The sequence below is a fragment of the Cynoglossus semilaevis genome, chromosome 11, assembly GCF_000523025.1.
Source record: "Cynoglossus semilaevis isolate Cse_v1.0 chromosome 11, Cse_v1.0, whole genome shotgun sequence".
In the NCBI taxonomy this organism is placed as follows: domain Eukaryota; kingdom Metazoa; phylum Chordata; class Actinopteri; order Pleuronectiformes; family Cynoglossidae; genus Cynoglossus; species Cynoglossus semilaevis.
This window is the reverse complement of record NC_024317.1, coordinates 10,971,323-10,993,139: the sequence shown is the minus strand read 5'-3', so window position 1 is coordinate 10,993,139 and position 21,817 is coordinate 10,971,323. Positions and strand designations below refer to the sequence as shown.

General features: G+C 38.8%; 4 protein-coding genes across 6 annotated transcripts in view; 1 reads left to right on the top strand and 3 right to left on the bottom strand.

Annotated features, from left to right (window-relative positions):
• The window catches only part of LOC103386273 (contactin-4-like), a 695,358-nt gene that overhangs the window by 170,111 nt on the left and 503,430 nt on the right, over positions 1-21,817 (bottom strand). The gene's annotated exons all lie outside the window — the stretch shown is intronic.
• On the top strand, positions 81-6,166 carry zbtb49 (zinc finger and BTB domain containing 49). Of its 2 annotated transcripts, none has more exons than XM_008320488.3 (8): positions 81-172; positions 991-1,210; positions 1,526-2,631; positions 3,280-3,326; positions 3,578-3,651; positions 3,802-3,884; positions 4,283-4,444; positions 4,521-6,166. In XM_008320488.3, exons 2-8 carry the CDS (start codon positions 1,059-1,061, stop codon positions 5,243-5,245), a joined length of 2,349 nt encoding a protein of 782 aa, XP_008318710.1. In that variant the 5' UTR covers positions 81-172; positions 991-1,058; the 3' UTR covers positions 5,246-6,166. The 2 variants fall into 2 exon arrangements, with proteins under 2 accessions (XP_008318710.1, XP_024916074.1); XM_025060306.1 differs by lacking the exon at positions 81-172 and adding an exon at positions 187-379.
• Positions 5,720-18,018, bottom strand: etnk2 (ethanolamine kinase 2). Of its 2 annotated transcripts, none has more exons than XM_008320486.3 (9): positions 17,476-18,018; positions 12,933-13,070; positions 12,676-12,848; positions 12,031-12,171; positions 9,682-9,824; positions 9,291-9,374; positions 8,583-8,743; positions 8,401-8,474; positions 5,720-7,844 (listed from the first exon to the last, which is right to left on the bottom strand). In XM_008320486.3, exons 1-9 carry the CDS (start codon positions 17,620-17,622, stop codon positions 7,772-7,774), a joined length of 1,134 nt encoding a protein of 377 aa, XP_008318708.1. In that variant the 5' UTR covers positions 17,623-18,018; the 3' UTR covers positions 5,720-7,771. The 2 variants fall into 2 exon arrangements, with proteins under 2 accessions (XP_008318708.1, XP_008318709.1); XM_008320487.3 differs by having other exon boundaries at positions 7,772-7,844; positions 12,727-12,848; positions 17,476-18,012.
• On the bottom strand, positions 18,434-21,451 carry cep70 (centrosomal protein 70). Its single transcript, XM_025060315.1, has 8 exons — positions 21,282-21,451; positions 21,004-21,091; positions 20,734-20,886; positions 19,979-20,134; positions 19,708-19,882; positions 19,168-19,276; positions 19,001-19,080; positions 18,434-18,587 (listed from the first exon to the last, which is right to left on the bottom strand). The coding sequence occupies exons 2-8, from the start codon at positions 21,088-21,090 to the stop codon at positions 18,526-18,528; spliced, it is 822 nt and encodes a 273-aa protein (XP_024916083.1). The 5' UTR covers position 21,091; positions 21,282-21,451; the 3' UTR covers positions 18,434-18,525.

Below are 21,817 nucleotides of genomic sequence, written 5' to 3'. Positions count from 1 at the left end.
AACATTTACTCAATGTTTTTAAATGTTGAAGGCTTTTACACACTATATGCGTTGAATACGCGTAATTTTGCTGGCCTTTATGAGTTTATAAATAAATAAATATTCCTGTTGCACCCGGAAGTGACATAAAGAAGCTACCCTCGAAAAAGTGACCCATCATCCAAAAACAGAAGTAAGACCTTTAATTTCAGTTCATATTATTTGTTAACAAACATTTAGTCGTTTTATATGACTACAAATTACATTTTGGTAAATGATAGTTAAAATAGACGTGGCATGGAAAACAATTTAGCTTATTACGACTCGATCGAAATTTTCGTCCAATTTTTGCATGGGTGGTCTTCCATCAACGTCATGTGTCGTAGAGTTTCAATTGCAGGTGAAGAAGTGTTCCCACCACCGTGTAGCAGCTAATGGGATGGAGTATTATTCTATCGTTTCGCATTATTAAAGCAACTGTGTGAAATATTAGGGTGGTATTAATTAACATCTTATTTCACCCACCGTATGTAACCTAACCATTAGATGTTGGTAAATTCTACCCAGTATACTTTTGAATGGTAAATGGACTGTTTTTATATTGAACTTTTATGGTGATTAGGGCATTACTACTACATTTACATGCTCTCAGCTTTGAAGCAAGTAATCACATCAGCATATACACAAACAATATCTGAGATCAAATCTTTACCTATAATTTGTTGAGGCATCAACTGATCCACAGCACTCTGAAGCTGCTGGTGTTTAACGCCTAAAAAAAGGAAAAGAAAGAAGAAGAAATGTATGCATGTATGGTTTGTCTATATACTAATACTAGTTCACAGAAACTGAAGCAACTAATTTTTCCTATAAGTGAACCTAAATCCTTGTTTAAATTCAGTCCACAAAATGAGTTTATTTAGTTCTCTTAAAAGTATACTTGATATGACAAAACAGTTCTCTACATTTAGTGAAAAAAATAACAAAGGTTTTTTGTGTCTTCCTGGACAGCTGTGCGATAAAAAACTTGGATCTGAGTGCTTCGCAGCAGCAGCTCCAAGAACAGCAGCACAGTGAACATGGACACTCTATCCAGCCATAGTTCATACCTGCTGCAGCAGCTCCAGGAGCAGAGGATCCAGGGGTTACTGTGTGACTGCATGCTGGTGGTGAAAGGTGTCTGCTTTAAAGCACACAAAAATGTCCTGGCAGCATTCAGTTCTTACTTCAGGTGCTTTTTTTCCTTCTCTATTGTTAAAGCAAATGTACAGGTGTGCAGTTGAATGGATGCAAAGAAAGAACTTACATTAAAAAACAAAAAAAAAACAAGCCACCTGATTACTGTGCCAGGTATTTTACAAGATCAGTTAAAATAGCACAAACCAGTAAAAAAAGAGAGAATCACACCTGTTTTAATGCAGGTATGTTTTTTAGTTGAGTTTTTTGTTTGGCAGTGATATGTTCATTATCCTTCAGAGTAGCAATGATACAAATTTCTGGAAAAAAAATGGAATTTATGTAATGTTTTGAAACTTTTTTGTTTCAGGTCTTTGTTTCAAAATTCACCAAGTCAGAAGAATGACGTTTTTAACTTGGTGATCCAGGATGTGGGTGGCATTGGCCAAGTATTGGACTATATGTACACCTCCCATCTCGACATAAACCAGGATAATGTACAAGCACTCCTGGACATCGCCCAGTGCTTGCAGGTCCCAAATGTGCAGAGCTTGTGTAACACTTTCCTCAAACCTTGTCCTCCACCTGTGGAAATTCCACCCTTCTCTCTGTTGGGCACTGAGCATGACTGCCTCCTAGGGAGCAGTCTACCACACGATGTTGACCTCCACTGTCTCTCTGAGGCCCAGAGACCTGGGTCCAGCACTGACACAGACCACACCAAAAAAATGTCTTTTTCTTCCTCTACCAGCAGTTCAGGCTGTAAACCATCTAACAGCAACCAGGCACCTGCAGAGAAACAGTTAGTCCATGGCTACAAACTGCGCAACTTCTACAGCAAACAATACTTTAAACAGAGCGCACTTGAGACAAGTAATGCAAACTCAATTCAAGGTCCAGGTCCTTTGTTGGTGATTGAAGAGCAGCAGTGTTCTCTGGGGATCAGTCACGGGGACAACAGCTCACCTGTAGACTCAGGAACCTTACTTCAGCCCAATCCTTCCAGTGCTTCAGTAGCATCAGAGAAGAACCCGGTTTCTTCTCTGATGCCGTCAGAAAATCTAAACATTCCCAACTTTGGTCCAGCAGACTCCTCTCTCAACAGGCCAGTCCGCCCAAAAAAGGCTGTGTATCTGAAAAAATACAACTACCTGAGGTCCCAGAAAGCTTGGGAGGAAATATGCATGGAATCTGTCCACGAACCTGTCCTCAGCTGTACCAAAGAGTGTCAGCCGGAGGAGTCAGTTCTTCAAACTGAGGCTCCAGAGACTCTGGTTGAAGACAACGCAGTCACTGAAGAGAATGTTGTAGAGCCCACGGCAACTCCACAGCATCCCAGTCCTTCACCTTTGGAGCCGGAGGAAGACAAACTAAAGCCACAGCAGCAGAGAGGAAACAGACAGCACCGCTGTCACATGTGTGGGAAGATTTTCAAACACCCGAGCAACTTGGAGCTACACAAGCGTTCGCACACTGGTATTAACGCACATTACTTCATAATGCCACAAACACACACTGCAGTTATAGGATTATGCATTAAGGAAATGAATAGTTGTAAATTAAAGTTACCAAAATTTCCATGGAGGTCTAAGAAGATTTTTAGGATTATTTCTAGGGTTCCTAGACAGAAACATATTAGGTACTCAAATTGTGTTCCACACAACAACTTAATTCTGGCCTAATGTAAACAAATAACCCTACAACCAGTGGTACATTAAAATAAAGGCTGTTGAAACATTTCAAATGAATACCAAAAATATCACCAACATTTTACAATTTCAATAATTATAAATAAACGTTTTCGTATGTCTTAATGTTCATCTGTAATCTAAATAGGTCTCTTAGTATTTGTCAAACAGTTTCAACATGAGAGCTAAAGTTTTACAGACCTTTTTAATAAGTTCGAACCGCTTTAAATCGTTAGATTATCGGTTGTAATATTTACTGTGAACCAGCAGAGGGCGCTCCAATCCCACCTTGACATTGAATCAATTTTAAAGTCGGGTTGATTTGTGGCGTCCCTCTTTACCACACCGTTAATAGATTGTTAAATACCGCTTCCAGTCGTGTTGAAATTGTTAAAATGTGTCTAATTAATAGCTGTTTCTTTAATCTGTGTTGCAGGTGAGAAGCCCTTTCAGTGTAACATTTGTGGAAAACATTTCTCACAGGTACAAGCTTTCATTACAAGTTCAAGGTTATCTTAATGAGGTTTACTCCATTACTACTTGTAGTAAACATTGGCTAAATATCGTATCAATCAAAATTGTGTTTTGCTTTAACATCTAACTGTAGTGCCGCTGTAGGTGAACAGGAAGTTTAAACTACTGTATGTTCATTGTTGTACTGACTGTATAGTGTTCTTTTTTGTTCTTTATATCGCTGTATTGTCAATGTTCGACTCACTGTCTTTGTTTTGAAGGCTGGAAATTTACAGACTCATTTGCGGCGACACTCTGGGGAGAAACCGTACATCTGTGAATTATGTGGCAAAGGGTTAAGTATCTTTATTATTACTACCATTTAGTTAGTTAATAAAAAAGGTTAAAAAATTAGTTCCAGGTCAATTATTCTTAAATTTAGGGTAATCAGGTCAATAATAATCTGGTGGTTTACTTTATTGTAACATTCTTCTGAAATTTGCAGTTTTACAGCATCAGGGGATGTCCAACGTCACAAAGTGGTCCACACAGGAGAGAGGCCACATCTGTGTGATATCTGCGGTCGAGGTAAGTGATGTATGTGTGTGTGTTAACGAATAACTGTGTCTCTTAAGTTTGTCTTGTCTGAAGTTGGAGCAGCTGTCCCTGTGGCTGCCCACTGACCTTCACTGACCTTCACTTCAAACACTGTGATTCCTACTAAACTGCTGTTCTCTTTGACCAAAGGAAATACAATTACACATCAGAGAAATAACTGAGAAAACTGTGGGAGGCAAAAAAAAAAAAAAAATTGAAATGAATTCGCCTTGCTACTATGCAGATTCCATATACAAATGTGGATGTTTGAACTGTTAAGTGAGTTTACCTAGAAGCTTCTAGCATTGTGGGACTATATTAACCAATCTAGAAACTGTGACATTTTGTGTTTGTGGGACAATAATAATCTGTCTGTTACTACTACCCAGGATTTAACAACTTAAGCAACCTCAAGGAGCACAAGAAGACTCACGCCACAGACAAGACCTTCACCTGTGATCAGTGTGGAAAGTCTTTCAACACACAGAGAAAGTTACTGAAGCACAGGAACAGACACACTGGAGAAAAGCCACACAGCTGTGCTACATGTGGTGAGTGAGACAGGGGTCCAGGGTCAAAACGACTTGCGATTTTTTAACCGATTCCCGATTTGTGTGTGTTCTGCAGGGAAGTGTTTTGCTGGTTCTGGGGATCTGCAGCGTCATATACGCATTCACACAGGAGAGAAACCTTACATCTGTGATGCCTGTGGTAAGAGCTTCTCTCGCTCCGCCATGCTGAGGAGACACTGCAGCAAGAACTGCAAAGGTTCTCCACGTACCAGTGCTGAGACCGATGCCTCAGAGCGGAAGGGTCGCTCACGCAGAGCACCTTCATCAGCCAAAGCCAATAGACGCAGAAAACCCTGCGCCTCCACCAGTGAGCATCAGGAGTCTGCCGTCATGCCTCAGACAGGGACAGAGAAGCCATCTCCACCAGCTCCTTCACCCTCACCACATATTGAAACTCATTCTTCCAGCTTGCATGCTAGCCCAGCTTCCACACCGCTTCCAGAGCTGCGCTCCCTGATGCCACCTCACCTTCTACCCTCCAGCCACCAGGAGAAAACTGCATCTGTGGCTGCTGCTGACCACCACACAAAACTGGTTAAACAGCATCTGTCTACAGAGGCTGTCTATGGTCCGTATGTGGAGACTGGGACTATGACAATGGAAGTGGGCAGAGGCAGACCCTACCTACCTCCTCCTCCAGACAATCACTGTGTCACACTGCCGTCTTCCACCCGGTCCAGCAGTGGCTCATACAGGTCCACCGAAGGCCAGTTCATCTCCAGTGTAACTCTGTGGGGCCTAGCAATGAAAACACTGCAGAATGATGACATGGAGCAGTAGAATGCAGTACAAAATACTTCTCCCAGATGGAGGCATCCCAAAGATGATGATTGATTTAATGTGGTTAAAGGAAGATCAGTGAAGTTTTGAACAGCGTTATCTGTGAATGTGTCGACATGGGGGGCTTTACAGTAGTCCTACCTACAAAAGGGAGGCTCTGTAGAAAAGTTTGGGAGCCACAGCCTTGATATGTCTCCAAAGAATATGTTATAAGCCTGAATTGCTGTGAGAAGTTACTCTGTATAAATGTAAATCCTTAAATTGAACTCTAATTTCAATAAAAATATAGGTATCAGTTCAGTTGGTGCATACCTGGCATTAGTTTGGGGTCAAAGGTCAGAAATCTGCATCTGTTTAATGTACAAAAACATTTTCTGGACTGAGAATCAACAACTCGGCACATGTGGAAAACTTCACATTTTCACCAGAACAAAAAATGTCTGAACTTCAAACAACAAAAATCAGTCAGCTAACATGGATCCAAATTCTCTCCTGTAGATTTTTTAATTTTTATTTTAAAACTTTGTATTTTCACAGCCCACACAGTTGATTCAAGTGACGTCACTAAAATATTTTTTACAACTCCCCTTTATCTTCACAGAGTACAATCAGTAGTGCCTCCTAGGGTATGAATGAGGAATTACTTCATTTCATTGTGACAAATGTCAGATCAGTGACTTCTTGTCATGTGGGCTGTAACAGTTCTCTGAGTGAATCTTAACAGGTCATTAAGTCAATAAATAAAAGGAGCAGTGGAATGAATTTCTGTTTTAAATTAACTTAATACATTATTTAAAGCTCAGTTAAAACTGAATCACAAACATTGGGTCAAAGTTACTGCATATTAAATCACGTAAATCTTCTCACTTCACTGACCTTTTGGAGACGTTCTATGAACTAAGTCATGGTCACAGTCACACAGACAGAAATATTGAGGTCAAAGACAAACATCAGCTTCTGTTGATGTTTGTCTGTGACCTCAGACACTCCTTTTTTCATTTGTCAACAGTTGATAAGTATCTCTATGACTGGGAAAGAAGACTGACTGATATACAGTGGACCCTTGGACCTCGTATAATTCGGACTTCACCCAAACAGTTCAATAAAAATTTTAGCCTCGAAGGTCGAACCACATTTGGACCTCGACCAACCTGTTTGTTGTCGCCTTGCTGTGCTTCACAGTTTCTCTTTATTCTGTACACTACAAGCCCCTTATAATGGCTCCAAAGTCGGCAAGTGCACCTCACTACCTCTACTGGCACTGAGAAGAGGAAAGTAGTACAGAAAACAACAGATTTAAGTAAGAAGTAAGAATTAATCACAAAGCATGAAGGTTTGGTGGCACTTTGGCCCAGAGGCAATGTCTCTGTCATTGGTGTGGAACCCCAGGGTTCACCTCCCGGGCAAGATCGAACCCTGGTTAGGGCGGTTGGCGCCCTCCAGTGGACTCACTCCCCGCAGGAAGGTTCACGAGGGGCTGGTACGTTGCGGTGTGATTTGGGTGGCGGCCGTGGAGACTGCTGTCCCCGCGACCCAGTAATGGATAAGCGGATGGATGGATGGCATGAAGGTTTGATTTATGAGGGTAACGAGTGACTGATCAGGCCAATGATATGGTATGGTCAAATCGACCATTATTACCATAATTGAAAACAAAGATGCTATCAAAGAAACTGTGTGTCTAAAGTGTCTAAGCAAAGACCACAAATAACTGAATATTGATTTTAGTTGAATTCTTATTGACTTATTGGGGTCTTGAAACAGATAAAAATTATTGACATTATTTCCAATGGGAAAAACAGTTTCGGATCTCAAACTAATTCTTGAACAACCTTCTGGAATGAATTGTCTTCGAGGGCCGAGGGTCTACTGTATGTAGTGGTGATTGAACATTTGGTTGGTTTTAAAATGGATTTTTCCCATTATGTGCTCCACAGACTTGGCGTCTGCTCCTTCAGGGAAAAAGTCCAAAAGCACTTACTACAGTAGAGCTCACATTTTAGAAGCAGCAGCTGGAAATAGATGAACAGACGTAGAGACAGGCTGCATCCACTCATACTGTGACGTGTGGCGACGTCGTTCCTGGGAATACAGTGCAAAATGGCACTCAGCGCCAAGAAAGTTAGGATATAACAATAAAACAAGAGCCTGTAGCTGACGAATTACAACAAAAACTGTCAACTGTAAAGGAAACAGAAATATGACTACTGTTAGAAGGTAGTCTGACAATAGTGTTTTAGTCAGTGATCTTTACCTAGAAAGTATGGAGTCAGAGTTATTCAGATTAATTAATAATAAATACAGGCATACACTCGCTCACACATGAACGACTCGAGGAAACTCGTATCACTTGTGACATGAAGCAGATGTGTAGAGGAAGTATAGGAGAGAACAGGTGCTGGTTGCAGAGAAGGATTCCAGGTAGATCTAAGAGTTCCCACCATGCAGAAGAAGTGTGAAAGGAAACAACCCGATACATCGTCCTGTCTGTCTTCTTCTCTTGACCATGTTGCCGTCGCTCTCCTTTCATTCTGGGACCTGCATGGCCATCACTGCAGGTTTGGTCTTAAAGTATTGGTTGAAACGAAGAACAGCGTACCTGCAGGGAAGAAACAAGGAAGTAAACTGAGGTAAATGTTAGCTTAAATATAATCTACTTAATAAAATACCAGGTTATTTTACATAGGTTTTATTGCCATGAACTCCTAAAACATGAACAGTCATTAATGCCTACAAGCTAACACAGCCACTACAATTTATTATCTTACATGCTAAGTGCACTATCTTGCTATTAGACTTCCATTTCCAACTAAAGTAATTTAAAATGTGTGAGTTAATTACTGCAAAAAATAAACACAACAGTTTTGACTTGTGATTACACACCAGCTGTCTCCGGTGTGGAACTTATTTTCTTCACGAACTTCAGTATGAACATTGTCTAATTGCCAGAAAAAATAATTCTCAAGAAACAACAAAGAGTCAATTTTTTTATCCTTAATTTGACCATGGACTGAATCCTGAAAATGACAGTCCTAAAGTCATATTATATGTATATATTATATATATACACACTATATATTTACTGTTCTTTATAGTATGTTAATATGAGGATGATAATTGGATTAAAGGAGTAAACAGAAAACAGACACTCTTACCCAAGAAAGTCAAAATCGATGGAGGAGTATTTCGCCTGAATGAGAGCCCAGAAGCCCCAGAAAAAGTGAGAAGCCTTGAAAATGAAAGAGACAAAAAAAATGATCAGAGATCAGATGAGGTGACATTTGCAGTATTTGTTGGTTTGTGTACAAGCGTGTGTTCAGTAACGTTAGCTCCTCACCAAAGCGAACTTGTTGACCTGTACGTAGAGAGTTTCCAGCTCCCTCTCGCTGACCTCCTCTGTGTTCTTGGTGAAGAGTTTGTACGCCTGCAGGTAAATCTTCAGCCACTCCATTTGCATCTCCTGATTTGGATACAGCCCATAGTCCGGCTCAGCCATACCTGAACACAGAGTTCAATCCTGAGTCATATTAACAACAGAGTCACGATAGAACAGAAAGCCTTTGTTGTCGTTGTACAACAAGACTGCAGGCACAAAGAGATACTTCAAGATGTTGGTCCTAATATTAAAAATATAAATACAAAACAATACAGAAAACCTACAAAACAAAATGAGAATACTAATGAATGCCAATACTGACAATCATGATAATACCAGTGTGTGTAAAGTTACTGCACATATTTATTTTTTTTAAATGTACACATACCGGTAAGTTGGTTCCAGGTAAAGTGTTTGGGCTGAAAACAATCAGACAATCAAACAAACAGTTCCCTGGTGATCTCGGTTGTCAAGTGTAGTAGTGGGTAGCAGGCTCACAGACGTAGATATAACACTACTAGTACACTAGTTCACTACTTTAGGTTCATTACTGCAGTTTGTGCACAGCACTGCAATTAATCAGAGACAACTATGGGATTATTACAGCAAAACTACAACAACAACGAAAGCCTTCTGTGCTTTTTTGACTGACACTGTGATCCAACACACCTGCAAATTCATTGAAGTGGTTTCCGATGTCAAAGGCCTGGTAGTTGTAGCTGGAGTATTCATAGTCAATGAACCGAACATGACCTGAAAAAAATAAATAAAATAAATTTCACAAAACACATTTGTCTCAATGGACTCAATGGAGTTTGTGATAAGTGAAATAACACTTAAAATATCACCCTTCTTCTATTCCTATGTTTAAATTAACAGTCTAAAGTAAAACCTAATGTTATTTTTAGTTTTCTAACCTGTTATCAGATGTATCCAATCTATCCAAAGGTGACAGACTCTATATATAATTCAAATCAAAGTAAGGTGAAAATGACACAGTAACAGAGGCAGTTTCTGTCCACCATTGCTCACTGTATCTTACAAGATATTGGGTACGTACCCTCTTTGTTGTTGTAGATGATGTTTTTGCAGAGCAGGTCGTTGTGGCAGAGCACCACTGGAGAGCCCAGTGTGGACAGATGCTCCTTCATCCACACCATCTCCTGCTCCAGCACTGCCTTGCTGGGGACCTCCTGCTGGATCCTGTTAGGACAAATTCAACACTGTACTTTACAAGTGTGGTGAGATCAGGTGACAGGAACGGTTTCACTACTCAGCCATGGAGCTGCATGTGCCGTATTTTATCAATTTGGTATGAGCACCTACAGTAGGAGAAACAACTGTGATGAGGACAGCTGTGACCGACGTGCACAGACAACACACAGACCCCGTGGGACACCGGCTAACTGAACTCCTGGGATTACAGCTCGGAGAAACAGGCTTGTTGCAAAAATACACTGAATCGAACAAGTCACGAACAAGAAGCACAAGGTCGGTAAGAAGTATGTGGTTGTTATGGTTGTTGTTAATCATGTTTAAACGAAGCCTTAAACTGTTAACAGGCTTAGTTTAAATGCTTTCAGCAATTAAATAAATATAAAGTACAAGTATATATATAAATATATACACATACATATGGTGTATACACATATTTATATTATACTTATAGGCACAATATATATTAAAACATATATGTACATTTGTAACTATATATGTGTATATGAATAAATATATTTATACATATATACGTTTTTACATATTTAATTAGAATATATGATATAATATATTTACATTGTGTGTTTGTTTGTATTCCGAGAAAATACGAAGAACCTTTTTTTTATATAGTATTTATACTTTAAATGCAGAAATTAATAGTAACAAGTACTGCTTATACAAAATTAGGTACTCTCAGGTGGTGTAGTCTGTTACCTGGGCTGCACTACCATTTGCAATTCTTGTGAGACTAGAGTTGTCATATTGACTACACTGCCTCTCCTTCTCAAATAAGTTCACTTTGACACAAATGTTTCTTTAGCTACAAAACAAATTTGGGATGGATAAATTTATGTTTGTACATTTGTAACAAAAACCATCGTACCCAACATCCTAATCTTGGCATGCAGCCAGTTAAAACTGGATCTACTGGTTAAATTGCTCACACAATTTACCAGTGTCATTACTTTACATTGTAAATCCCTGCTTAGAAACCAGACACCCGAGCCAGACATGGTGAGACAACATGCAGGTTTAAGCCAGTTTGAAAATGGAAAATGTGTGTTGATCCGTGTCCTTTATATGCTATATAAGCAGTGCAAAAAGTGCCTGCTGTCCAGGACCAGCACAGTCAAACTGTCTGTGTTACTAGGGAAGAGGGGAAAATGACCCAACACTGAAAGCTAGGCAAACACCTAACCACCCACTGCATGCCTTAGACACCATGATCCTGCGGGCTAATATCCTTATAGTTACACAAGAAACTGCTTGAATAAATGTACTGGCCATCAAAGATACTCAAATCTGTGACTAGACAGCTGGCTCGGTTTTAAAACGTTTAACCTTAGTCCAAAGGTTCAGTGACATGATGCAAAGGTAATGGTTTTATCATGAACTCAGAAAACCTATATTGGTTCTAAAAAAAGACTTTGCTTCTTTAACTGTATCTAAAGCAGTGCAATTATCACTTTAGTAAAAGGGTTAGAAAGTTGGAAAAGCTACCAAGTCTAGATTATCATTTTAGGCCAAATTAACATTTGATGGAACAACTGTTTTGAGAGCAGTTACAGAAAGTCTGCTTCTGTGTTTACCAGCAGTGATTCTACCTGCTCTCTGTACTTTTCATTCACCAAAAAACAAAACAAAAAACAGATCCACTAGGAGACAATAATGTAGCTTATAGAATGCAGTACTGTAGGTGAGGTTGAAGAAGAAGTAATGAGTAATGCAGTTCTAAACAAGTTCCAGAATCAGATTAACATAATAACCCTGAGAACAGAGTGAATGCTTCATAAAAAAAATAAAATAAAACAAAAATCACAGAAATCCCCAGTTTCTTTACCCTCACTGAGCAAACATGCAATTAAGAGATTAGCTTTAGCAGCCGATCTTGAAGGGAACAAATGCTTCTTTGCACTTTTTAGTACGGTTCAGGAGACAACGGCCCTAACTGCAGCCGGATACAGCGGGGTGCAGCTCTCAGTGCATCTACAACTGTCTGCCCATTTTATACCTGGACCGTTTACTGAGGTTAGGTCTGGGCAATATAATAATTTGATCCATTACTACAAATCAGGAACACTTAATACTTATTACCACTTGATGATCAACTACAAAGATGGTATGTTACATTGACTTCTACTACAGTATACTTTTTGTGTATGTGTGAAAAAGCAAATGAAACCCCTTATCTGACCTGATGTTAGAGGCCTCCTCAGTAAACTCTGTGGCCACAAGAGAGAAGTACTTCCTCATCTTGATCCACAGGTTGGGTTTGGGAATACAGCCGTTGTGCGCATGGATGGCGTGGATACGAGCCATCTCCCTGGCTATCAGTCTAAAGGAGATACGAAAGTAAAAGCAAGTTATATTCAGCAGCTACTAATCTTAGACATTGCAAAATATTCAAAGATCTGGCAACATCCAACCTCAATAACAGAGAGATGCATTTTTCTGCCAGGTTAGACAAGGACAGGCATCAAAAAGATGCCTGTCAAAAAAGTATGCTTTTAAAAGTAGTATGGAGTGATAAAGATAACACAATAAAAATACAAAAGCAGCAAAAATATATTTCTACTGAACAACAGTATTAGGCTATTACAATACTTTAAAGTGTAAATATCCAATTAAGGTCAGAATAGCTACATAACTAAATCTTGGTCAAAAATCTACCTAAAATTCAGCAAAAAAAAAAAAACCCACAAAAAAGCTAGAGTCTGCAGAAGAAAAAATAAAAGGTAGCTTTGTGAACATAGGAAAAAAGACAAGCTAAGCAAAATAGAATTGAGTTTTTTGCTTGTTCTTTAAAAGGTATTTGTAAAAAGTCAAAACTGGAGAATACTTTTCATCAACATTGGCCCCGGGCTCACAGGCGCCCCCGACATGTTCACACCTGAGCAGTGCAGGATCCCTGACATCCTGCGTCCCAAGAGCATCCCCCTGCATGAACTCATAGCAGATGCCGTTCAGAAAGGTGCAGTAGAGGCGGGGGGCACAGCCGTTAGCATGTAGCACCTTAACATAACACACAAATACACACAAATGACCCTGGTTTGTTGAAAATAAGAGACCACATTTGTATAAAGCTCTAATTTCCACCTGAAAACTTTTGAGCTCATTGTCTCGGTCTACAATCAGCTCCGTTTTGTTGCCGTACACTCGCACCAGCACAACGTCCTCGGGACTTTCCTCCACGTAGCAGCCCACTAGCTTGTTGGTAGTCCCATCTGTGAAGAGCTGAAAGGACAGGACAAAGAGTTAAAGAAAAAGCGGCCGCCTTGGTTGTCATTACACACTCTCCCACACACAAAAAGCATCCTCTGCATTTAATGCATGAAAAAGGAACCACGACCTGAAAGAATTTAAGTGTAAAAAATATGCCCAAACCATAACGTCTTTGTCAACAGTGAATTTTGACATTGTATTGTTCCAGATTTGTATCTTGCTTTCCTGCAAGGTCAATTATGTGTATTTGTTTACAGCTTAAACCTCATCCTTGAAGTATTTTAGAGGAACACCCTGTTCACTGCACCGCACCAGTAATCCCCAAATACCACTGTCACTTTAACTTCTCACTGCTATCAGTGCCATTGAGCTCAGGGTCTCCAGTCAAGACACAATAGTCTACAGGGATAGATAAGTGTATCTCTGAGAAATGTTATACATTTAAAAAACAGTGGGACATGCTCTCCCTGACTGCTGGAGGCAGTGGCCTTCTGTGGTTTTAAAAAATTCTTGAGCCAGTTGCTAGCGTCTTCTGCCAGTTCTGCCAGTGTCTGCCGATCTGCGGGACTGTACACCAATGTTGTGACAGTGGTAATAAGATTCCATATTCACTGTTCCAGAATACTGGAAAAAATAAAAAACATAAACAGCGGGCAGCCTTGCTACTGATAAACAAGGAAAACTGAGGCAATTGTTATATTAAGTACTAACCATACTTATTATACTGTTTATATTAACAATACAAAGTAAAATTGAAAATGTTTTTCAAATAGAAAACAAGTCTTAATTAAAAACATAAAATTAAAACAGACTGAGCAGCATTTTTTCAACCTTGAGGAGAAGAAAAAAACCCTTTTTTTTACAACTTTTACAGGCAAAAAAATCCCCAGCAGATCTAAGCTCAGTGTCGAGGTAACCAAAATAATCAATGAAAAATTGTCAAGTTACAAAACAGATGATGTTTACTTATATTTCTAAATATTTAAACCTTTTGAAATTCAAAACAAATGCAAAAATGTATATACTATAAAAAATATATATTAGATTTTAGTAAGTTCTGCTGTAGAAGAAAGCATCATCTACAATATAAAGTAGAATAATTGGTAGGCCTCTCTGAAACCTAGCATAAGGCATTTATAAAACATGCGTCTATTGCTTTTATAACATTTACATTCACACAGCCTCACTGGAGGCCAGTGGGCTGGACACTGCCACTGCAGCAGACACAATAACATAGATATCTGCCTTGGCTCAGACGCTCACTCGTACATATCTGGCATTCCTTACACGGCTGACTACAAACATGGCCGGCCTCTCTATAATGACCATTCATGTACGACCAGACTGACCTTTTAATACAGCCAAAGACAAAATGACTTTTGAATCATCAGTACACAAAAAGGTAGTGATAATTTAAAAAGTTACATTTAATATTTTTTAAAAAGCGTCCAGAACAGTGACTCTTCAGAACAGTCTTTTTAATGAATCAACCCGGTGTGTTTTAATGTAGAATCACAGACATTGGTGTCTGATCAGCAGCAAGTCTTTAATCGAGAAACACTGAACAAAAAATTCAGGATAACGTCTGATTTAGGTTAGAATAAGCTAATATCATCAAGTTATTTCAAACAGCATCAGAGCCACGGTAGCCTGATTAGCTCCACAGAGATTAGCCAACAGGATGGAAACACATTGTTGCCATGGTTGAGTTCAAACCTTAGCATCATGAGAATTGGGACAGGTGATGGTGCCACGCCTTGGACTTACCAGACACTTGATACAATTAAGTCTTTTTTTTTTCTTTGCCTAACAAGCGCAATCTGGGATGACCTCTAGCATATCTGATAGATGTCTAATTTAACTACCTGTGTAATCCATTTCCTCTTAATTGGATTGGAGTCATGAGGAGGGTCAACACAATAAATCCATGACCATGTAATCCACAGAATCATTTCACATTGATGGACTTTTAGTTGGTCATCAATTATTTAAAAAGCACACGCCCACGCAGTTTTGAATTTGTTTTTATCTGGAAGTTATACTGGAACTGCTGATCTTCTGTTGACTCATTAAGGCAATAGAGTGAGCAATGTGAGTTCAGTACAGAAGGCTTAACGCTTAAAAAACATATTTTACCTCCTAACAAGGGACAACTGTCACATTTTGTGAGACTCAAATAGACTCACAAAGAATTTAAAAAAAAGCTCAGGTGTCAGCCTTAAAGCTTAGACCCAGAAAACCTACTGTGATGGACACACACCAAAGTTTGAAGATCCATGTATCATGTGATATATACATCCTAAAGCCTAAACAGCAGTTATATTTGTATTATACCACTGTTGATAATAATTACGTTGACAATTATTATAAAGAATACTCATATTAATACACATTATGTATAATAATAATTATAATAATATAACAGAAACAGAAGTGGTTAAATCTTTATCAGTGAACTTAAACCAAACCATGTTTACGATGTACCTACTGTACAAACTCCACCTGACACCGGACAGTAACTTGATACGGTCTCTTCATTCTGCCATGTGATCTGTGTAAACTGACAACTGTGTACGTCACGGATCTGTCTGACTTCAACACAGAGCTCCGTGCAGTAGATAGGGCTTTTCACGGGGCTTTCACGGGGCTTTCACTTTCACTTCAACTGTGAGGTTTAAGCTCATGGACTCTAAACTATCCCACAACAACAAATGAGCTTGTAACATCATTTACAGAGGTTGCACAGAAAAAGCATTAACCACCATCAGCAGGTCCAGTTTCATCAGTTTTCCCCATTCACCTCAGGTCAAAGCCCTAAACGTTGACAGGTTGTAAACAAACACCAACTTTTAGTATATAATAACAAAATTAAAGATAATTTAATTTAATTTCAATTAGTCATCATCAGATGTGTCCCCACTGTGCAGGCTGGTTGGCTACTGGATATTAACTGAACAAGACATGGTTTTTAAGACAAATTTGCTTCTGGAACAGTTTTCAAGACTTTTGGGTTCCAAATCTTAACTCTTGTTATTATGTTTTAAAAAGGCCCGAGGGTCAAATTCAGCCCATTACAACATTCTATTATACAGTTTCACATGTATATGGTAAAGGCCTTAAAGCATCGTCAGTACTAGGCCATTCTAGAAATGTTGAGTCTGTTTGAGCCACAACTAAAAATTTCGGTGATTAATTTAAAATGAATAATGATTACTTAATTATTGCAATTGTGATTAATCATGATACATGAAGATACATTCACAGCTAGCCTGTAATCGGACTAAAAATTGTAATACTTTTCCAGCCTTATATTGATTATAATATTATAATACATGGTAATTATTTAAGTATTTTTGAACCTTTCTATTTGTTCATTTATACAACTTGTCTCCTGTCTGTATTAAAACGGATAATCCCAGTGTTTTGTTTTGACATTCAGATCGTACATGTGCTTTTTGTCTTTATAATGACAAGATGATTTTAACCACAATAGGAATTTAGTCTTTAGTTATTGCCTTTACAAACAAGCCGCCTATAGAGTGTGCATCATGACAAGATGCATAAAAATATTTCTTAACTTTTAACTGAGAGGGTAGTACAAGAAAAAGACCAACAGAAACTCAAAACAACTAGGTTAACTTGACCCTCCAAGTGACCAAAAAAGAACATTCCAAAATGGACAGTGGACATTTTCCAACAATTTGGAATCCCATAAATATGGATCAAGGAAACAATAAGTTGTTTTTAAGCACGTCAGAGTTGATAACAAATGTTTATCTTGGTGAACGTTGTACTGTAATTGGTAACAAACGGCTACATGTCCAAGTTCAGGGCACTAGATCATCAGGTGTCTTTGACACAGAGATAATATTGGCTTTACTCACTTCAACTGTTAGTAGGTTTAAAAGGCGGTTTGGTGTTTTAATTTACCAGACAAAAACCTTTCTTTAGGTCTTCGTCCGACCTAATTCTCTCACAACATAAATCAAGCAAAAACCCATTAACAAATCATTCATTTGTCATACGTTTCCAATTTTATTGTGATTTGTTTTACAAACATTTTCCTACATTTTTTTACTATTTCTTTCTTTCAATTTTGCTCCAAACGATTTAACTAAACGATTTAGAAAGATTCGATTAACATTTACACACACATATGTATATTTATTATTTTTAACTAATTTTCAAACCGTTGTGTCACTAATATATGGATTTGGACCACAACGAACGGCTGAATTTTACTCTCTTAGCTTACATATCTACACTTATTGTTTTTAAAATCCGAAAAATGCAAGTTCATCGTTAATTCGAGAGTGAGAGGCGGTGTCAGTCCGACGCCGACACCGGCCTGGTGATGCTGCAGCAACAGCTCCACTATCAGCGTTTACTGAAGCTAGCATGGTTAGCAGATATTTACCTTGATGCGGACATTGCTGGGGTCCCACGTCGGTCTCAGTTCTTTGATGAGTTTCATCGCTCCCTCTGTTACATTGTGTTCGTCAACAAAAATGGGGATTTTTTGAATGAGGGGCGAGCCAACGGGCACATGTATCTGCGTCTCCATCCTGACGCAGCCGTTTATCTGACAACTTAATCTCTAAGCCCTTCACAAACACTACAGCATACAAATGTGCCGTAGGAAGAGGCCTGATGATAGCGGTTCGATTTATCTCTTCTTTACAATGGAGAGTGAACCCTTAGCTCGGAGGACCGTGTTGTGATGTGGAGGATGAATGACGACCGTATCCACAGAAGATGCTCGCAGCCGGTTTTCTCCGGGCTCAGTTAGAGCAGCGTTTCCTCATATTTGGCTCCGCCCACCCAGGATCATCCGATTGTACAGCGAGGTGGAAACGCACCCACCATAGTTGAACACGCCCACTTTTCTCCAGACGTGGACGGGCGACACCTGTGTAGAGCTTAATGAAAAGGAGCTTGTAACAAGCTGGTTAGCTTAGAAGCATGAAGAAATCCCCATTTCCAAATGACAAGTAAATTTTTTAAAAAATAATTAAAGGATTAAAAGGTGTAAAAATAGGTTTCGAACATTTGCGATCTGTTACTGAGTCAATTATACTGACATGCTTTTGCATGAAATCTAGTTCAAATAATTCTGAGGAAAAGAGAAGGCAAATTTGGACAATCAAAAAAGCGGTATGAGCTATATATTTTTCATTCCTTGCCAGTGATTGTAAACTTGTCAAGCCATATTCATTGGCTTCCACTAGGTGGCAGTATTGCTATAACAAACACATTCCAGTTGAATGGTATTTACTTCTGTGTCAGGGCGTATTTGTATTGTGAGGCAAATAAAGAAAACATGATTTTTTTCACATGAGACAAGGAAAAATAATATGTACAAGTAACAGGGGAGCGAGGGTTGACTGGCTTTAATCATCGCTGAAACCTTTACAAAAAACATAAATAATTGAAGTTCATAGCACTACAAGTTGGTTGAGGTGTTTTTTCATTGTACTTCCTGTTTCAATGACTTCAGAGTGGGTATGATGTCGTCCAGGCGTCTGACTCCTGGGAGAACAAAGACAGACGTTAGATGATGCTAACATGCTGGACAAGTTAGTTCAACATGGTCAGTTAACTAACTAACTAGTGAGTCAGTTAAGTTGTGGTAACATTTGATTATTAATAAGGCTCTACTTCAATGAGAATAGCACATTTGTAGTAATTACAGTGGTTAAATGGAGGTCCTTTAAACCCTGATGTATACAATCTGATTATATTCGGCCCCCTAGAGGATTAAGGTTAGGGTATACAAATAATATATATTAATTGTATTTCATAATTTTTATATTAATAAACATATTAGTTCCAAATATTTAGAAAAAAAACAATGTCCTCTGGTGTTTCCACCCAGTAACGAATTAGAACCATAACCATGCTGTCTCTGTGTGTGTGAGCTCGTGTGTGCATCCTTTACTAACCCAGAACCTGTAAAATGTCAACGATGAGGGCGTGGAATGCAGGAAAAAACTCTTGATGTTGCTTTATTTTGACAAAGATACTGAAAATAAAAGAGAAACAGACATGGGAGCACAGTGTCTGTGAATCTGTGGTGTATTTCAAACACGTGAGTGGTGTATTTGTGAACCTCTGAATGTCAGCGTCTCCCAACAGATTGTAGAAGTTGGCACCCTGCTGACTGGAATGGACCAGTCTGGCCACGTGGTTTATGACCTCAGCATTAGAAACTCTACTGTCTGAAACAAGAAAAGCAAACATCATCTCAGCTGAGGCTCAGACAGGCGCAACTCTGAAAAGATCAACTTTACATTTAAATAATGTATTAAACATTCAGAACTGAGTGGGTTCTATGCAATCAATGTCAGGAAAACACAACAAGGGTATTCTTTTGTAAATGGTAAGAATTGGATTCATTCTGACATTAGGGGGAGCAGTTGAGCCAATTTTCCACTTGCATGAGTAAAAACATAAATCACAGATACCCTGTAAAGGAACATAATGGTCTGATCAATAAATAAGATGTTGGCCTCCTGTTGTGTTAACAGGCAAATCACAGGTTCTCTGACAACATGCTGTATTGACTGCTTTATGATAGTGACCTAATGAACCGGTTTTCAACATTTCATTAGGACTACTGTGTTCTCAATAACATTTTACACCACTTTACCCAAGTCTAAAAGTTCTTTGAGGTTCCTCATGGTATTGGTCATCTCGCCCAGTCTGGTGTAAACCTCGTTCATACGTGGGTACACCCCACTGATGGAGGTGACATCGAACAGCTTTTGGAAGTGAGATACCATGGATCCTAAGGTAAATCGAGTTGGACTCTTCAGCACCTGACACTATAAATATGACAAAGTCCAGACTTTCAGACACCATTTACATCCACACAGCATCATTGAATTGGTTTAACAAAATGTATCACGATAACAACGAACCTTGACCTTCTCATCTATTGTGGTGCTTTCAAGAATGGTGTCCAGCAGTAATATCATGTCCTCTACCTTCCCAGCATCTGTAGGTGCATGTCCACTATCAGGCAGCTGCCACGGCAACAGTCTGGACATCAGTTTAAACAACCCTTTGTGCAGCTCCTACACAAATGCAGAGAATTTTCCATCATGACTCCAGCACATTTATATTACAGAATTAAAGTTGTCATTCGATGTGTGCATACACTCGTTAATCCAAATGCAGTTAATTTTAGACCACAGCTTTTGACCTTTTTGGACAACTAGAACAAGTTCTATAGTCCAAATCATGTTTTCACAATCACATGGCTTTCGTACGACTTTGTGCAAAGGGCTTTTGTCCTGCATGCTAAAACTTTTTAGCATCAGTTGAAAGTTGTGCAAATGTATGGTGGCTATCATAGATTTTCTGAACTAAGGCTCAGATGGGTGATGCCATTTTGCTACGAAAGTAATGGTAAAAACTAAGATGAAAAAATGCAGATTGAGCATTTTGGACAACTGCAAGTCATACGCTGGAGGACAACTCAAAACTGTAGGATTCATAATTGTTTGGACTTGATAAACACGCCTACTAAATATAGTGTGCAAATTGTTTTTCCAGAAAGGGATTGAAAACTGTTTCTTGTGTCAAATATCAGAATTGAAACTAAGCACCAAGAAATTAACCTCAACTCATCTGTAACTATAATAAAAAATCCTCAAAGAAGATGTTTTTTTACCTTCAGCTGGCAAAGCTGTTGAGCCCAGACCTCTAATGTTGACAGGAGATTAGGAAAGTCATTCTGCTCCAAATTAGCATGTACGCATTTGTGTCTGTGTAGTTGGAACGTAGAGCGGGGATCAGTCACCACAGCACTGATCGCAGTCAACAGCTGCAAAAGAATTTTATAAGATAAAAACATTAGACTTTACAGCACAGGCCCCACTTTGAACTTGTACAAAGAAGTTTTCAACTGAAGTCAGTTAAATGTTAAGAAGAAAATACTCACTTGGTGGTAACGGACACAGAGTCTGGCTTCTCTGCCTTCATCCCCGTTGGACTCACTTATAGCAGATGTGTCGTGTTCTTTTAGCATGCTGAAATGATCAAGGATATAAATACCTGATATGGTTTCTTATCATTTTTATCCTATTAGGTGTGATATGGATGAACAACTTTGGCATGAGTTGGAATTGAGAAAGTTTACATACTACATGTACCATTTATTTATCAACGGCCCTTAACTCACATATGAGCAGGAAGCTACAAAAAGTCCAGAACAACAACCTGTGTTTGCTGGTTCTGCTGTAGACGTGGCGTAAATTCAGACTCCTTGCACTTTCTTCTTTTTCTCTTGTGATGGAACAAAGTTTCTCCTGCAGCTCTGCTATTCTTTCTCTCTGCCTGCACAGTTTCTGCTCCAGACCCTCACAACATTTCTAGAAAGAATTGAGAATTGTTTTATTTAACTGACAAAAGAAAGCAAGAGCAAAAAAGACTAAGGTTTTGACAAGAGTTTCTGATAATTGGTAGATTTCATTCAATCTATTTTGTATTTATTTATTTCATTATTGGTTTTTGTTTTGTATTGTTTTTGAAATACCAGTTTTGCAACTGGTTTAGATGCAATTCCATTCTGATTTTGGTCTTTAGATTGTGAAATCATAGAAAAATAAACTCTAATGGAAATATGTAAAACCAGTAGAATTATGATTTTTACAATTTTCTTTCATAAATTATCTTATAACGTTTAGACCAACTCTTATACACAGGAAACATATTCCTTTTTTTTTTTTACTTCCTTTTGTTAATGTGAGTCATGT

Bases quoted from the DNA above. Each gene is read 5' to 3' on its own strand.
- zbtb49 (XM_008320488.3), top strand. From the start codon at position 1,059: ATGGACACTCTATCCAGCCATAGTTCATACCTGCTGCAGCAGCTCCAG. The intron at 2,632-3,279 runs GTATTAACGCAC...TCTGTGTTGCAG, and splicing joins ACACAAGCGTTCGCACACTG to GTGAGAAGCCCTTTCAGTGT. The intron at 3,652-3,801 runs GTTAAGTATCTT...TGAAATTTGCAG, and splicing joins TGTGAATTATGTGGCAAAGG to TTTTACAGCATCAGGGGATG.
- etnk2 (XM_008320486.3), bottom strand. From the start codon at position 17,622: ATGGAGACGCAGATACATGTGCCCGTTGGCTCGCCCCTCATTCAAAAA. The intron at 9,825-12,030 runs GTCAGATAAGGG...TTGTCCTAACAG, and splicing joins GAGGAGGCCTCTAACATCAG to GATCCAGCAGGAGGTCCCCA. The intron at 8,744-9,290 runs GTGTGTTGGATC...CTCTGTGTTCAG, and splicing joins CCACTTCAATGAATTTGCAG to GTATGGCTGAGCCGGACTAT.
- cep70 (XM_025060315.1), bottom strand. From the start codon at position 21,090: ATGCTAAAAGAACACGACACATCTGCTATAAGTGAGTCCAACGGGGAT. The intron at 19,883-19,978 runs GTTCGTTGTTAT...TCATATTTATAG, and splicing joins CAATAGATGAGAAGGTCAAG to TGTCAGGTGCTGAAGAGTCC. The intron at 18,588-19,000 runs GTTAGTAAAGGA...TTGTTCTCCCAG, and splicing joins TGACATTTTACAGGTTCTGG to GAGTCAGACGCCTGGACGAC.